An 18838-nucleotide genomic window follows, 5' to 3' on the forward strand; every position below is an offset into this window, starting at 1 on the left:
ATGATTTTTCTGCATCTACTAAGAGGATCATATTGTTCTTCTCCTTATCAGAGTGGTGTGTCACATTGATTGCTTTGTCTATGTCAAACTACCCTGCCAGCCCAGGTCCCACTTGGAGGTGGTGAATAATTCTTTTAATGCACTGTTAAATCTGATTAGCTAGTATCCTGTTGAGAATTTTGGCATCCATGTTCATCGGGGATATTGGCCTATAGTTCTCTTTTTTAGTGTAATCTTTGTCTGGTTTTGGAATCAGGGTATGCTGGCCTCATATAATAAATGTGAATGGTTTTGTTTCATTTCTATTTTTTGGTATAGTCGAAAAGAATAGGTTTTAATTCTTCCTTAAATGTTTGGTAGAATTCACCTTTGAAGCCAACTGGCCCTAGACTTTTGTTTGTTGGGAGATTTTTGATTACTGGTTCAATTTCTTTGCTTGTTTTTAGTTGTTTTAGTTTTCTATTTCTTCATGTTTCAGTTTGGGTAGTTTGTATGTTTCTAGGAATTTATCCATTTTTTTCAGATTGTTCAATTCATTGGCATATACTTTTTCATAATATTCTCTTATAATAGTTTGGATAGTTGTGGTATTGGTTATTTCTTCTCTTTCATTTGTGATTTTTTAAAAAAAATGTGTGTCCTTTCTCTTTTTTTCTTGATCAGTCTTGCTAGGGGGTTATCAATTTCATTAATTTTTTCAAGGAACTATCTCTTAGTTCATTTATTTTTAAAATTTCTATATTATTTTTTCCTGCTCTGATTTTTAATATTCTCCCTTCTTCCATCAGCTTTAAGCTTCATCTGATGTTCTTTTTCCAGCTCCTGTATGTGTAAGATTAAGTTGCTTGCTTAAGATTTTTCTTGCTTCTTGAGGTAGGCCTATATTGCTATATATTTTCCTCTTATGACCACTTTGCTGCATCCCAAAGGTTCTGGACCACCGTGCTTTCATTTTCATGCGTTTTCTTATTTCTTCTTTAATATCCGGGTTAACTTATTCATTCTTTAGTAGCATGTTGTTTAACCTCCATGTATTTGTGGTCTTTTCCAATTTTTTCTTGTGGTAGACTTCAAATTTCATAGAGTTGTGGTCAGAACATATGCATGGTATGAGCTCAATCTTTTTGTGCTTGCTGAAGGCTGACCCAGTATGTGATCTATGCGCACTCAAAAAGAATGTATATTCTGCTGCTTTAGGATGAAGTGTTTTGCGGTCCATCTGATCCAGTGTGTCATTCAAAGCCATTGATTCCTTGATTTTCCGTTTAAATCTATTCATTGGTGTAAGTGGAGGTGTTGGAGTCCCCTATTATTATTGTATTATTATTAATGAGTTTCTTTCATGTTTGTTATTGTTTTACTTATTCATGCACCCCCATGTTGGAGAAATATAGATCTACCTTTGTTACATCTCCTTGTTGGATAGTCCCCTTTCTTAAGATACACTGCCCTTCTTCATCTCTTCTATAGATTCAGTTTAAAATCTATTTTTTCTGATAGAAGTCTTACTACTCTGGCTTTCTTTTAACATCTGTTGGCATGATAAATGGTTTGCCATCCCCTCACAATCTGCATATGTTTTTAGGTTAAAAATGAGTCTCTTGTAGGTAGCATATAGATGTGTCTTGTCATTCTAACGCCCTGCCTTGTGATTGCAGTGTTCAATCCATTTAGAAAGTATTGTTGATAGATATGTATTTAGTGCCATTTTATTATTTGTTTTTGCCATTGCTTTTGGAGATTTTCTCTGTTCCTTTATAGTCTTTGTCACCTTTGGTCTTTCCTTCCCACTCAAAAAGTCCCCTTTAATATTACTTGCAGGGCTAGTTAGTGGTCAAGAACTTCAGTTTTTGTTTCTCTGGAAAACTCTTCTTCTATTCTGAATTACAGCCTTGTTGAACAGAATATTTGTGGCTGCAAATTTTTTTCACTCAGTTTGTTGAATATATTGTGGCACTTCCTTCTAGCTTGCCACAGTCCTGTGGAGACATCTGCAGCTCACCCTATGGGTCTACCCTTGTAAGTTAGGGAGTTCTTTTATCTTGCTGCTTCAGGATTTTTTATCACCATATTTTGCAAATTTAACTACAGTATGTCTTAGTATTGCCTTGCTTTTGTTGATTTTAATAGGAGCTCTCTCTGCCTCCTGAATTTGGATTCCAGATTAGGGAAGTTTTCAGCTATTATTTCCTCAAATAAACTTTCTGGCCCCTTTTCTGTCTATTCTTTCTCTGGGACTCCTCTGATATGAATGTTACTACATTTGACAGAGTCATTGATTTCCCTAGGTCTATCTCATAACCCATAATTATTCTTTCTTTTGGTCAGCTTCATTTTTCCCCATTTTTCTCTCTTCCTTATCACTTATTCATTCCTATCCTTCTTCCATCATTCTGGTCATTATATCCAGTTTGTTCTGAGTCTTGGTTATGGCATTTTTCATTTCTGATTTTTTTTTAATGCTTTTATCTCTGTGGTGAGGACCACCCTGAAGTCTTCCATTCTTTTCTCAAGCCAGCAAGTATTCTTACATTTGTTCTTTAAATTCTCCATCAGGCATTTTACTTACATCTGTTTCACTTAGATATCTGGTTGTGACCTTTTCTTATTCTTTCTTTTGAGAAGAATTCCTCTGTCTTGGCATTTTGTCTAAGTCTCTTTTCTTCTTCTGTGCATTATGGAAGTCTGTCATGTTTCCTGCTCCTGAGAGTAATGGCCTTATGAAGAAGAGGTCATATAGTGTCCAGAACCTGGTACTTCAAAGAGTGTCTCTGGTGTGGGCTGTATGTACTCTGCTTCTGTGTTTTGGCTGCTCTATCCTCTAGGAATTCATTTGCAGAGGCTGTCCTTGGTGGGAGTGGGAAGTGTGTGGACCTTGTCCAGAGTGTGGTGGGTTTTAACAAGGTGTGCTTGGTCCGCTTGTTAAATAAGACCTGATGCTACTTCCAGGAGGACCAAACCCTGAAGAACTCTGTTCAGGGGACTTGGTGCGTGCAGGGGTTTCTGCTGGTTTTCTGGGGAAGGGCCCACTGGGCTGGGACAAAGGCACACTTGCCTGAGAAAAGCAGAGCACAGGTGGATGGGGCTTGGTGTAAGCAGCTTAGGCAGTCAATGTCAGTGCTGTGCTATTTACTGAAGCTGGTTTATGCTGTAGGGCAGGGAAGGGAAATGGCACCAGCCAGCTCCTTTGTCCCCAGAGAGGGGTCTCCATGCTTGTTCTCAGGCAAGCAGTCCTAGAAGAGCAAATAATCTCCCCTTTCAAATGCCAGGTGTTTTTCAGATATGCTATTTTCACACTGTCTCTGGGTTGTTTGCCTGCCTGGAGCACCACAGTGCCCTTTGGGTTCTGTCCCAGTAAAACCTACTGACTTTTAAAACTCCAAACTTTTGGAATATGCTATGGTGGGGGCTTGTGCTGATCTTTTTGGGGAGGGTCTGACCCTGCTGGGATGGATGCAGTTTTGACTGAGAAGGGCAGTCACACCAGAGTGCAGGGAAATGGGATTTGGAACAAGCAGGCTAAATAGTCAGAGTCCATCCGGGTTAGCCTCCCTCAGCAGGTGTCTCTGTGCCTATGCAGGGGTCGGGAGATGAAAGCATGGGGAGGTAGAGTTGGGGTTGGTGTAGGAAATGGTGCCTCCCAGCTCTTTTATCCCCAGAGGGTCATCTCTGTGACTACCACCTCTCACAGAAGAGCTCTGGGAAGAGTGAACAGTTTCCCATGTGCACCTTTAGATGATCCTCCTGATCATTTGCTATCTGCCGCCAGAGTGCTGGCTTGCCTTTTCCCCACAAGTAGGGTAGGCCCTCAGGGCTTTATCCCAGCTACACTGGCCATCCTTTTAAATTGCAGTCTTTGAGCCCCGCTGGTTGCAAAAGCTTACAAAAATCAGCCCCTCTGGTTTTTTCAGCCAGTGGATTTGGGGAAGTGTTCTTTCTGCTTGTTTCCCTGCACATTCCTCACCCCTATTTTATCTGCTACCATGACTCCCTCTCTGCAGCACCTGGAATCCATTTCTTCCCCAATCCATGTCTCTCCTACCATCTTCCATGTGGCCTCTTCTCTCCCTGTAGTTGTGCAGTTTGTTCTGTCAGTTGTCAGGTTGACTTCTTGGGTGTTGACAGTGGTTTGATAGTTGTGTTCAGCTACTTGACAAGCCTAGGGTCTTCCTGGTATGCTGCCATTTTAGCTCCTCCTCAAACATTGCATTTAATTTTCACGTCTCCTAAGTTTAGTTACCTACAATTTTGTTGTTGTTGTTGTTGTTGTTGTTGTTGGGTTACATAGTCATGGAAAGTTTTGTGATTATAGACTGATTATTTGGACAGTTTAGGATTATAAAATGTTTCCTCATAATTAAACTGAGGTTTGTATACTGGCAACATTATCACAGCAGTGTTGCTGAGTCTGTTTCATTGCATTCAAACAAATAGCACAGGATTTTAATTTGTTATATTACTGATGATAGCCATTTTGATTATTTGATTAAGGCGCTAGTCTTCACTGTAAAATTAATTTTCTCTTATTAGTTAATAATTATCTGGAGAGAAATACTTTGCTTTTATGTTAATATCCCATTCCTTTATTATTTTTCAACTAATTATTTATATGAATATGGAATCATGTTTTCCTATCATGCTAAATGGATTATAATCCATTACTATCACTATTATTTATAAGATTCAGATTCCCACATATTTGACTATTGGGACCTGGCTTTTGTGTCCCTTTGCTAAGTCTCCATAATTCTTTAAATACTTCCTAATTTTCTCATACAACATGTTCCAAGCTCATTTTTATTTTCTTCAGTTTAGAACTGGAATCAATCATTCCTCCAAAGTGCCCCAGGTCTTTTCGGTGAGTATTTTTAAAACATGATCTGGGTGATATATGTGCTATTGTTACTAGAGATTTTTTTAAGAGCTGAGATCAAGGCAATGCTAGCATCTTAATTAATGTTCACAGCTCCTTTGCTCTTATCTACAGTTTGCTATATCCTCCCCAGTTCTGGCTCCTGCAGCTTACTGATACTTCAGTCTCAGTAGGGACATCTTCTCAGGGTATGGCTTAGCCAATTATTTCTAAGGTCAGTAAGATTTTAAAGTTCTTAGTGTCCTCCTATTTTGGTTCCTGCTAAGGAGCTACTTACTTCATGCTACTTAGTTTTTTGTTAGTGAATTGGTCCCATCTACTGGTATTTTTGGTGCATTTCAGTTTGGGAAACTTGAGAATTATGTTTTTGCCTTTTTGTTTACTTTCCTAGTTTCATTCTGTATTTTGTGGGAGAATTAGGGGAAGCTAAAATACAATACTGATACTTTTACCATTTGATTTCCACCCTCTGTCTTATTCTCAAAACATATACCTCCCTAGGTAAGACTCCATCCTATCTCGGTCCATGTTTCCAATATTTTCTTCCTTCTGTTTCTTCTCACGGTATGTCACTGGTTTCTCCTCAATTATTCAGCCCATAAATATGAGAAGTACCCTTATCACTCTCAACTTCTTTTTAAATGACCTGTTCATGGTTTTAACTTCCACCAATAAAAACTCACACATTTTAAATTCCTTGTCCTCAGGTCAGGACCTATATAAATGTGCACTTAATTCCAATGCATGACTCAGAAACCCCAAATTAATATAAACTACCCCCAAGGCTTCTCCTCAATTTTCTGCTTTCCTAAAATATTTGCCTTTTTTAATAATTATGATATCAAAAAGTCTACAAATAATTCTTCACATCTTTTTCTCTCAATCTTAATAAACTGTTATAGATTATTATGAGAATCATCTCCAAAATATTAACTATCTTACTGTTCCCTCTGATATATTTTACATTCATTTTAAGATAATTTTTACTCTCCATACTTCATGAATCAACTTAAAATGTATTTGGTTAACATTTATCACAAAAGTCCAATTCTTGCCTCATGACTGGACAATTAGACTCTTTCATACACATTCCTGAATCACCTGACCTTCTTCCCCTGACTTATGCTTTAGCCTCACTGCATTTTACTTTCTTTACCTTATGTACAAAACATTCCTCCTTATAGTCCCAGATATTTTTTCTTTCTTTTTTTTTTTTCATTCTTATCCCTCTCTCGATATTCTTAGTCTAGTCTGTTGAGTTTTTCAAACTTCTTGTTATTTAAGCACCACTTTGTTTGCTGGCTTGACAAGTTTTCAACAAGCCCTTTACATGAGCAAATTCACATCTCTCATAACTATTTCCTCAGAAAACTTTCCTTTATCAGAAAGTTTCTTCTTGGGACACCTAGGTGGCTTTGTTGGTCAAGCAGCTGCCCTTAACTCAGGTCACGGTGCCAGAGTCCTGGGACTGACCCCTGCATCAGGCTCTCTGCTTAGCGGGAAGCCTGCTTCTCCCTCTCCTTTGCTTGCTGCTGTGCCTACCTGTGCTCTCTTTCTCTCTGTCAAATAAGTAAATAAAATCTTAAAAAAAAAAAAATTTCTTCTCCCCGTGTATTCCCTATTTATTTCCTTCTTGGCACCTATCATACGCTGTTTATACTTTGTTCTTAGGTCTACTTTTAAATTTTCAGACCCTGATAGGTTAAGATATTTATGACATATCTATCTTGCTAGCCATTTATAAGACTAACACAATCCTGCAAAGTAGATGCTTATTACGTATTTTTAGAATGAATTAAATTCACCTCAAGAATTTAGGTGAACCCCCAGAAAGTCATCATCAACACTCATTTTCTCTGTAACACTGAATGTAGAAATATTAAGCACATTTTCTGCAATATCAAATACTCCTCTTTATATAAGACAAAAACAGAGAGGGAAGCAAACCACAGACTCTTCAGTCTAGGAAACAAACTGAGGGTTGCTGGAGAGGAGCTGGGTTGGGGGATGAGGCACTAAGGGGGGGGCACCTGATGTAATGAGGATGGGTGTTATATGCAATTGATGAATCACTAAATTCTACCCTGAAACTAATAATACAGTATATGTTAGCTAAATTGAATTTAAATAAAAATTAAAATAAATAAATAAGTACATTATGTATTTAATAAAAATATTCCAACTCAAGTTGTATTGCAAGATATTATACAAGTGACTGCTACATACATTTCCCAGAAAAAGACACAGATTTGATAAAAATAAAATCTTACATTGCTTCAGAATTCATTATGCATGTAGTTCCTGGACAGTAACAATTGTAGATATCATCGTATGTTAATCCCAGATTAATTGCAAGCAACTGTACCATAACAACTGAAAATGCATCTAAAGTTATCATCTTTGGATACTAAATGCAAAAAAACAAAACAAAAAAAAACACAGAATTGTTGCCTAAATTATTTCATCTCTTTGATCTTTTCTTTTTGGCCATATTACCTAAGTGCAAACACAAATTTAAGAAACTACTATGCTCATTATTTTCTTAGGGATATGGAAAATAAGGGAAAAATAGGTAAATTTTGTTTTTATATTTGAGTTATTGCATTTTTAATCCAAATGGAACTGACATAAACCAAAATAAGATTGTTATCAAATGCTTTTATTACGTATTAAATTCCAATAAGCTTTAAAAGTTTTTTGAGAAGAATATGCACTGTTTCAGTAATTATATTATTTTTTAAGAAACATTTAGAAAAAAATATAAAGATTCTAAAGGGTTGAATTTGCAATCAGTTTTGACTTCAGAAATAGTTTAGGGAGAAAGACAAATTAATTTTTTTTTTTAAAAGCAGAATACTATAACACTTTGCAAGTAGAATTTTTGTATTAAAAAAAAATGGGAAGTAATAAGGGCAGCAAGACACAAATCCCTGGTGAAGTATAATCTTTTTACTATCCCCACAGTTTTCCTTTTTTCAGCTCATATAGTTGCACTCATACAGTATATAGCCTTTTCAGATTGGCTTTTCTCACTAATCACTATGTACGTAAGTTTCCTCCATGTGTTTTCACAGCTTGATGCCTCACTTTAAAAAAAAAAATCATTGGATAGTATTCCTTTATATCAATTTACTCCAGTTTGTTTATCCATTCATCTGCTAAAGAACATTTTGGTTGCTCCCAATCTTTGTAAATTATGAATAGCTCCTATACACATTCATGCAAGTTTTTGTGTGGATCTAAGTATTCAACTCATTTGGGAAATGCTGAAGAGGACAGCTATCTGATTATATACTTAAAGAAAAAAAAAAGACTAAGAACTTGAATGGATACTTTTTCCAGATATAATACACAAAAAGCAAAAAGTGTATGAAAAGATGTTCAGTAGCACTAGTAATTATAGAAGTGCACATTGAAACCATGATGAAATATCACCTCATACAACTTAGGATAGTTGGTATTAAAAAACAACAATAACAGAAAATAACATGTTAGGAAATATGATGAATATAAAATGTAAACTGCTAGTAGGATTATAAAATGGAGCAAACACCCTGAAAATAAGTATAATGGTTCCTCATGATATTAAAAATAGAACTGACAGATAAATGGATTTAAAAAGTTATATGTGTGTGTGTATACATATATACATATGAATATTCACATATATATTAAATTCACATATATTTGAACATTATTCAGCCATAAAAAGAATAAAACCCTGCCGTTTGCAACAACATGGATGAACGTGGATGAAATTATGTTAAGTGAAAGAAGCTGGACATAAAAAGATAAATGTTATATGATCTCTCTTATATGCAGAATTTTAAAATGTCATACTCACAGAAACAGAGTAAAATGGTGGATTCCAGAGGCTAGATTGTGTGGAAAATGGGGCAAATTGGTAAAAAAAAAAAAAAAATACATTCATTTATGTGAGATAAAATGTTCCGAAGATCTGTTTCACAACAATGTGAACATATTTGGCACTATTGAATTATACACTTAAAGCTAGTAAAAATGGTAAATTTTATGTTATTTGCATTTTACCACAATAGCAAAAAACTTTTAAAATTATAACATTTTAGTTTCAAAATCTAAAAAAAAGGATACTCAGAAAAGTTTGTCAAAACATCATGACAAATAAACTATACATATTTTGTTCCTTGAAGTGGATGTTTCAAAATATATAGAATTTACTGAATAGATGGAAATAAAATGCATACCAGAGCAATTCCTGCAGCAAAATTTGGATTGCATGCCATTCCATGATATGTTGCTCCCACATAATCAAGATGGTCCCTATAACTAAATAATAAAATTTTTATTCTTAATAAATTCATCTTAAATTATTACTAACTTAATGACATTTTACAAATTGAATTTCTCAGTTAAGCTATTTTTTTTTTTAAATACAAAATATTACATGTCACATCTCATGCTTTCAATCATTTTGTATTTGGGTAATCTACCAAGTTCTAAAGTCTACTTTAACATTTTATGATACACAGCCCAAAACCCAGTGGTTGCTAATCCTCCCAAAGTATTAACCACTACTGTTGCTGGCACTGGATAGATATAATTTGAAAATGTACAAGTCAGGATAGCTTACTGCCATGATTTTCACATAGTGAACCCCTAAAGCATGTAAAATATGTTGGAGTGGAGGAAAGGGAGATGAGGAGACAGAATACCAGTAGACTCATCAAGAAAAGAAGATCTACAGTATATCAAATGTCCTCATACATTTCAATCCTTCGTTATTGTAGCTCCTGAGCCTCCAAACCTGACCCTAAATTCCACAGGAAACACCAATAGATTTATAAATCTATTGAATATTATTCAGATCTTCAGAATTTTTATTATTTCCATCTCAACAATTAAAGTGTTAACAGAAACCTATATAAAAAAACTCTTGAAAAAAATAGTGCAAGTTAGTTAAATAGCGACACCTTGGGTCAGTATAGCTATATAAGATGGTAACCATATTATTAATCTGACATATTTTAACTAGCATTATATACAATTATTGCATTCTGTTAACTAATTTATATTATACTTAAAGTTCAAATGATAGTTTCAATTATTTATCTCTGAGAAAATCTTTAAATCATTGAGTCCCCCTGTTTATCTCGATGCGTTCCTCGAGATAATTTTCAAGTTTCTTACATTTCCATAGATAAAAAAGCCTAGTGGAGAATAATGACTTACTATGACTTAGTGTCTTACATTGTTTTCAGAATTTTGTATTTTGCATTTTGTCAACATAAAGTGCATATAATCCTTTTTTGAAGTGTCTTGTCATTACATATAACTCATATATATAATCTTGATAGCTAATAAAATAATTCGACAAACCTTATGTCAATACAAATAAGGCACTTACATTAATAAGTATGCCATATCATGGGATCTTTGAAATAAAAATTGTTCTTTCCATGACACAAATCTTTGTAGTACTTCATTAGCATCCCCACTAAGTGAAATCTTATTTTGATCTGACCAGAGTTCCAAAGAAGTTAGTATAATAGTTATGTTGAGCTGGGAAAACATCTGAAAACAGAAGTTACATAATATATAGTTTTTAGGTAATCATAAATATAACATTCTAAACATAATGCTAATATATTCAATTTACTCTTTTTTAGAGATGAAATCTATTCATTGATGTATGAAACCAGTTGGTAGGATTGCAGTTTTTACAAACTGGATATGCTATTAATACAAACAATATTACTGCATTAATAGGAATGTTTCTTACTTAAATAAAACATAAATACTTACAGTGTTGATTACACCAAAGATATGGACAACTTTCTCAGCTGCAACTGCCACTTCAGAACCCATATAATTGTACTGAAAGACAAATTTTGTTTCTTAATCACTGGTGAAAATTACTGAATTATCACATTTTAAATGGATATAAAATGTTAAAATAATGCAGTGCCCAAGTGAAAGAAAAATAAATTAAGATTTACCAAGTACTTAGTAAGTTTTAGGTATAAACCTAGAGACTCTATATATTAATCAATAATCTTAAAATAAGAAGGTTGTCATTAACTTCTTCTTCACACATACAGAAAGTAAGAGCCAAAATTTAAGTTTACAAGATCACAGAACTACTGAAAATTAGAACCTCAGTGGGGCGCCTGGGTGGCTCAGTGGGTTAAAGCCTCTGCCTTTGCCTCAGGTCATGATCCCAGGGTCCTGGGATGGAGCCCTGCATCAGGCTCTCTGCTCAACAGGGAGCCTGCTCCCTCTCTCTCTCTGCCTACTTGTGATTTCTGTCAAATAAATAAATAAAATCGTTAAAAAACAAAACAAAAACAGACCTCAAGTTCCCAACTAACTAAACTACTAAGTTGTGGGGTGCCTGGGTGGCTCAGTGGGTTAAGCCTCTGCCTTCAGCTCAGGTCACGATCTCAGAGTCCTGGGATCGAGCCCTGCAGCAGACTCTCTGCTCAGCAAGGAGTCTGCTTCCCCCTCTCTCTCTGCCTGCTTCTCTGCCTACTTGTGATCTCTCTCTCTCTATCAAATAAATAAACTCTTTTTTTAATAAAAAGTCTTTTTTTTTATTGCCATCATGTGTCTTCATCCCACTAAAAAATGACTATATATCCCAGATAAATAGTGCACTTTCTAAACAAAGAGCTCTGAGGACCATTATAGCCAGTAATGTCAAGAATATGTCTTAATTCAAAGGAATAGAAATCATAATATTTTCTCTAAATATTTCTAGTTATGTGTATGTACACATTTCTAAGTGTTAGCAGAAAACATAAAAAGCAGCAACTTTGTATCATCAGTAATCTTCAACAAGTCTGCTGAAAACTACTAACAGAAAATAAAATGTAATGGATACTATTCTCTGATTTGGACAAAAACAGATGTTATCCTCCTAGGTCCTTAGAGACTATTTATACTTTGCTATTTTTCTGTATGTAACCTTTCCCAGCACAATGCAGCATGTGTGAGATGAATGAAGGTGATCCTTTGCAAAACTGAACACATGAAAAGCAAGACAAAAGAATACAAAAACATGACCATGGAAATAAATCCTTGTATGTCAATAATCACAAATTATCAACAGAAAAAATATTAGTTAAATGACAGAAACTTTTTTAAAAATCCACTATATGCAATTAAAATAAAAACCTCTAAATTATGAGTACATAGAGTTATTGAGTCAAAACATTAAAATATATATCAGGAAAATAACAGACAATATATATACTACATTATAATTACATTAATGTGAAAAAAAGCTTAAAAGCAAAAATAATATCACAGTGCATTAAAAAAATATTCAATTATTAAGAAAGATGGAAGCATTCTAAACTTCACTATAACTAACAGCTTAGCAACAAAATGTCTTAAACAAAATTTAACAAAATTATAAGTAGAAATTAACTTTTATAGTGAGGGATTTTTACATAGTTCTCTCAATCATTAATCGATCAAGCAAATTAATAATAAATATAAGTGTTCAGGTTAAAACAAAATTTAGATATAATATGTATGTGTAAAGCGTACATAAAACAATGAGATTTTTTTTTCAAATATACACGGACGTTTTACATAAATTGACTTATATTAGGCCATAAAACAATTGACTATAAAACATATATAGATCACACTGTCCAACCACGATACAATTCAAGTACAGTAATACTTAGTGTTATTTGATAAAAAATACTTATAGTAATACTTGACAAAAAGTATTTTAATGATGTTATTTTTTCTTGCATGGGTAACTATAAAAGTTCCATGATGCAATTTACAACTTACTGTCAAATACAGAGAGCACAAGTAATACTGGGATATAATGTTAAACAATAAATGCAAGTAAAGAGAATATAGGTGTTCTTCCATTATTGTCATTCTTACAACTTTTATGAAAGCTTAAAATATTTCTAAGTAAGCTGTTGAAAAAAATGAAGATAAGGAACACGTGGGTTGCTCAGTCAGTTAAGCATCTACCTTTAGCTCAAGTCATGATCTCAGGGTCCTGGGATCAAGCATTGGGCTTCCCTGCTCAGCAGGGGAGTCGGTTTCTCCCTCTCCCTTTAAGCCTCCCCCTGCTTGTGCACTCTCTCTCTCAAATAAATATTTTTTTAAATGAATATAAAATAAAGATAATTTCATATAAACAAAAACTGAAGAGATTTCATCAACAGGCTAATAAAAATATCAGAAACAAAGACATACAAGATGGAATGAAAATTTTTATCTTGGAAATGTTAAAACATAGGGAAAAATGAAATGCTTTTTCCTTTCCTTAATTTCTTTAAACACTTGAATAATTTTAAAAAATTCATCGTATGGGGGTGACTGGGTGGCTCAGTGGGTTAAGCCTCTGCCTTCAGCTCAGGTCATGATCTCAGGGTCCTGGGATCAAGCCCCGCATTGGGCTCTCTGTGCAGCAGGGAGCCTGCTTCCCGCTCCCTCTCTCCCCGTTTTTGGAGTGTATCTGGGAGAGGTGGCTTTGCCTGTCAGAGACAAAAGAGCTGATTGGTGCCATTGTGTTCCCCTCTGCCCCTTAAGTATAGGAGCACAGACACCTGCCAAGGGTAGCTAACCTGGACTTGGGATTTTTGCTGTATGTTACTCTAAACTTCCAGCTCCTGTGCATTGGTGTGACTCCCCCTTTGGGACAAACCAACACAAGCCCCAGGCCAGCAAGACCCAATCCCACAGGACCAGCAGAGGTATACACCACAAAAGGTTCCTAAAGTTTGGAATTCTGAAATTCATCCAGTGTGTCTGAGATAAAACACAGATGCACTGCACTGCCTGGCAGGCAGACAACATAGACCAGACACAGACAGGGAGAAGGCAGGGATCTGAGGAATGCCTCTGACACATAGGAGGAGAGTTTGCTCTTATGTGTGGGCTTCCTAGACAGCAGTGGTGTGAACTCACATCTTAGAGACAAGGAACAAGGCCAGTGCTGCTTTTCTTCCATACCTATCAGCATCGACTGACTTCGGTGAGAAGCATAGCCCATCAACAACGGAGGCCTGAGCCAATTACAATAAGCCATGCCTGCTTATATTCTGTAGGTGCTTCTTAACTAAGGCAAGTGTGCCTGAGAGCAGTTGTCCCCTACCCCAGCAAAAACCTCCATATGCACCAAGTCTGCTGACCATAGCCATAGTGCTGTACAGATTCAGCTCTAATGGAAGTATCAGGTCTCTTTTAACAGAAAGACCAGAGTACACCTAGTTAAAACTGGCCACACTCTGGAGAAGGTCCAAACACTCCCCACTGTAGGCAAGAAGAAACTGCAGAGGACTAATCTGAGGGAAAGAGCAGTCAAAACAGAGAAGCAGAGTGCACATAGCATATACCAGAGACACTTCCTAAAGCACCAGGCCAGGAACAGTATATGACCTCTTCTTAATAAAGCCACCACTCCCAGGAGCAGGAAGCATAACAGGCTTTTCTAACACAGAGAAAATGACAGAAACCTAGATAAAATACCAAGATGAAGGATTTCATCTCAAAAGAAAAAAAAAAAAAAAAAGGAAAGTTCACGGGATCTAATCAAAACAGATATAAGAAATATGCTTGGCCCAGAATTTAAAGCAACAATCGTAAGGACACTAGCTGGGCTTGAGGAAAGCATAGAAGACATCAGGGAGTTCCTTTCCACAGAGAAAAAAGATCTTAAAACTAGTCAGGCCAAAATAAAAAATGCTATAACCTAAATGCAAACCCAACTGGACATAATGACCACAAGGATGGAAGAATCAGAAGAATGAATAAGTTATATAGAGGATAGAATAATGGAAAATTATGAAGTTGAAAAGAAGAGGGAAAGAAAAATATTGGATCATGAATGTAGATGTAGGGAACTCAGTGACTTCATAAAGTGTAATAACATTCACATCATATAAGTACCAGAAGAAGAGAGGGGAAAAGGCAGAAAGTTTATTTGAAGAAATAATAACTAAACATCCCTAATCTAGGGAAAGAAACAGATATCCAAATCCAAGAGGCACAAAGAACTCCTATCAAAATCAACAAAAGCAGGCCAACACCAAGAAATACTATAGTATGGAGATAGGAGAAAATATATACAGATAGGGGGAAAAATCCTAAAAACAGTAAGGAAAAATAAATTCCTAACTTGCAGGAGAAGACCAGTAAGGATAGATCTATCTATTACAGAAATGTGGCAAGCCAGAGGACAGTGGCAGGATATATTCAGTGTGATGAATGGGAAAAATATGCAAGGAAGAAAACTTTCATCCAAAGTAGAAGAAGAAATAGAGTTTCCCAGACAACCAAAAACTAAAAGACCATGAAGCCACCATACAAAAAACATTAAGGCTGGCTCTAAGAGTGGAAGGAAAAGACCAAAAGTGACAAAGACTAGAAAGGAACAGAGAAAAAACCTCCAAAACAATGACTTAACAGGTAATACAATGGCATTAAATTCATATCTATTAATAATCACTCTGAATGTAAATGGAATAAATGCTCCAATCAAAAGACACAGAGTAGCAGAATGGATAAAAAACAATACCCATTTCTAGGTTGCCTAGAGGAGACTTATTTTAAACCTAAAGAAACCTGAAGTTTGAAAGTGAAGGGATGGAGAAAGAATCCTGAAAGAAGCAAAGAGGAGGGGGAAAAAAGTCCTTTAATCTACAAGGGAAGACAGCTCAGGTTCACAGCAGATTTGTCCACAGAAATTTGGCAGGCCAGATATGAATGGAAGGATATATTCAATGTGCTGAATGGGAAGAATATGTAGTCAAGTATACTTTATCCAGCAAGACTATCATTCAGAAAAGGAAAGATAGTTTCCCAGGCACATAAAAACTAAAGGAGTTTGTGACCACTAAACTAGCCCTGCAAGAGATACTAAGGGGGACTCTTTCAGGGGGGAGAGGGAGACCAAGAGCAACAAAGACTAGAAAGGAACACAGATAGCTAGTAAATTAGTTAGTAAATTAAATTATATTAAATATATTAATTGGACACTATGTGAACTGCAAAATTAAATTGAAATAATGTATTCCATTAATATGTGGGAAAACATTATAAGATAGCTTACAAAATAGCATATATAAAACAAAGGTATATTAATATATACATGTATACGTTAAAAACAGGACATGTCTGCATAAAATCTATCCCCTGACTATAAAACTATGTGCGTTTTTTCTTTACTATTTTTGTCTGTATATTCTTTATTGTTACTGATTTTTTTTAGTTATTTAAAGATCTAAATATTTCCTTTTTTTAATATTTCCTTTTATGAACAAAATCATGACATTATGGCACTCTTTGAGATACTTTATATAAAAATATCAGTGATAATAGACAAATCTGATTTTTTAACTTGTTGCTCATGACTGCTCACTGACTATATAAACAAGAATTTCCATAACTAAATGGATATTCCCATGAATAAATCTCATTTTTGAAATATAGAACTTCCACTAGAGAACTCAAGCAATTATACAACATAAGATAATCTCATAAAAGATAATATTTAACAACAAGGATCTCAAATTGACTAGTAAACAAAATAGCTTGTTTTAAAGTTGAAATCAATTTAAGGAAAAGGGTTCACCATGATATGGAGTGAATCAGAAATACCTATAGCTAAATGTAATCCAATAGATTATAGTGTAGTAGATCCTTGCATACATACAGAGTTATATATTATAACACTCTATTCTATACTGATTTAGAAATCAATACCTTAAATATTGGCCCCTGCACATCAATGTAAAAGCAACCAACATTTTTCTTCTGTCTTGCTATCCTGAGATACATATTATGAACAGTGTGAAATATCTATATTGCAAGCAAGACAAGTTTCTTTTTCATATTCCCTTTGAACTTAAACACAAGAGAAATAAATTATGACATATATCAAAAATACATACCAAGGCTTTATCCATAACAATTTGTATTTTCAGAACTCTTTTCAATAGTGCAGCATCTGACTTTTTCTGTGAAAGAGAAAGCATGAGTTAAATAAAACATTTTTTAAATTCTTACATGTTTGTAATGATCAAGATTATATACATATACATGTATACATACATATATACATACATACCCAAAGAAAAGTATAGATACATAGAAAAACAGACACAAATTCATCAAGATATAGATAATAATAAGAGAATAAATGCACATTGAATAAATAAGCAGATTCCAAATGCAAGTTTTAGGAAAAATATCAGATTTTACTTATATTCCTGATAATTAGAATCCTCAAAAGTTACTAGAAGGAGAATCTATGTTTCTTTCCTCTCAAAATCTTCTTCCAAGACCCTTCCCCAACCTAAATTAACTCTCGTCAACTGTCCTCCAGATGTTGGCTCTTTTTTCTCATTATTTTAAGTCTGTATTAACTTGAGGCTTACACCAAATGGAATGCATCCATTTAAAAAATAAAGTTATATGTTACAAAGCTGTGATCAACAAGACAGCATGGTACTGGCACAAAAACAGATCCATAGACCAATGGATATGGAGAGTCCAGATATGGACTCTCAACTCTATGGTCAACTAATCTTCAACAAAGCAGGAAAAAAATATCTAATGGAAGAAAGATAGTCTTTTTATATTACATATATTCAATAACTGGTGCTGCGAAAGTTGGACAGCTATACACAGAAGAATGAAACCTAACAATTCTTTTACACCATACACAAGGATAAACTCTAAATGGATGAAAGACCTCAATGTGAGACCAGAGCCCATCAAAATCTTAGAGGAGAACATAGGCAGTAACCTCTTTGACATCAGCCACAGCAAATTCTTTCAAGACATGTGCCCAAAGGCAAGGGAAACAAAAGTGAAAATGAACTTTTGGGACTTGATCAAGATAAAAAAAACTTCTGCATAGCAAAGGAAACAGTCAACAAAACAAAAAGGCAACCCACAGAATGGGAGAAGATATTTACAAATGACACTACAAAGGGCTGATATCTAAGATCTATAAAGAACTTCTCAAACTCAACACCCAAAACACAGATAATTGAGTCAAAAAATGGGCAGAAGACATGAGCAGACACTTATCCAAAGAAGACATACAAATGACTAACAGACACATGAAAAAATGTTCATCATCATTAACGATCAGGGAAATTCAAATCAAAAACCACACTGAGATACAACCTTACACCAGTTTGAATGGCAAAAATTGACAAGGGAAGAAACAACAAATGTTTGAGAGGTTGGGGAGAAAGGGGAACCCTTTTACACTGTTGGTGGGAATGTAAGTTGGTATAGGCACTACGGAAAACAGTGTGAAGTTTCCTCAAAAAGTTAAAAATAGATCTAATCTATGACCTTGCAATTGGACTACTGGGTATTTACCCCAAAGATAAAGACGTAGTGAAAAGAAGGGCCATATGTACCCCAATGTTCATAGCAGCAATTTTCACAATAGCCAAACTGTGGAAAGAGCCAAGATGCCCTTCAACAGATGAGTGGATAAAAAAGATGTGTTCCGTATGCACAATAGAATATTACTCAGCCATCAGAAAGGATAAATACCCAACTTCTGCATCAACATGGATGGGATTGGAGGAGATTATGTTAAGTGAAATAAGTTAAATAGAGAAAGTCAATTATCATATGGTTTCACTTATTTGTGGAACATAAAGAATAGAATGGAGGACATTAGGAGAAGGTAAAAATGAAGGAAAGAAATCGGAGTGGGAAATGAACCATGAGAGACTATGGACTCTTGGAAACAAATGGGAGGGTTTTAGAAGAGAGGGTGGTGGGGGGATGGGTGAGCCTGTCATTTGCAAATGTCATAAGGAGGGCATGGATTGCATGGAGCACTTGGTGTTATATGCCAACAATGGATCATGGAACACTATATCAAAAACTAATGTAATGATGTACTGTATGGTGATAATATAACACAATTTAAAAATGCAGTTATATGAATTGGTACTAATATGAATACCCATGTGACAATTT

The 18838-nt window shown here is 35.0% G+C and overlaps 1 protein-coding gene across 2 annotated transcripts in view; it reads right to left on the reverse strand.

Moving 5' to 3' along the window:
- The window catches only part of LOC101687247 (A disintegrin and metallopeptidase domain 3), a 109751-nt gene that overhangs the window by 45946 nt on the left and 44967 nt on the right, over positions 1-18838 (reverse strand). For both annotated transcript variants that reach the window (XM_004758204.3, XM_013059259.2), the window contains 5 exons: positions 16780-16845; positions 10658-10729; positions 10260-10426; positions 9100-9181; positions 7144-7280 (listed from right to left, as the gene is read on the reverse strand). In XM_004758204.3, the coding sequence (XP_004758261.1) occupies positions 7144-7280; positions 9100-9181; positions 10260-10426; positions 10658-10729; positions 16780-16845 (524 nt within the window). The remainder of the gene's footprint in view (positions 1-7143; positions 7281-9099; positions 9182-10259; positions 10427-10657; positions 10730-16779; positions 16846-18838) is intronic.

Source organism: Mustela putorius, unplaced genomic scaffold, assembly GCF_011764305.1.
Source record: "Mustela putorius furo isolate JIRA1106 unplaced genomic scaffold, ASM1176430v1.1 tig00003976_pilon_pilon_pilon, whole genome shotgun sequence".
Lineage (NCBI taxonomy): Eukaryota > Metazoa > Chordata > Mammalia > Carnivora > Mustelidae > Mustela > Mustela putorius.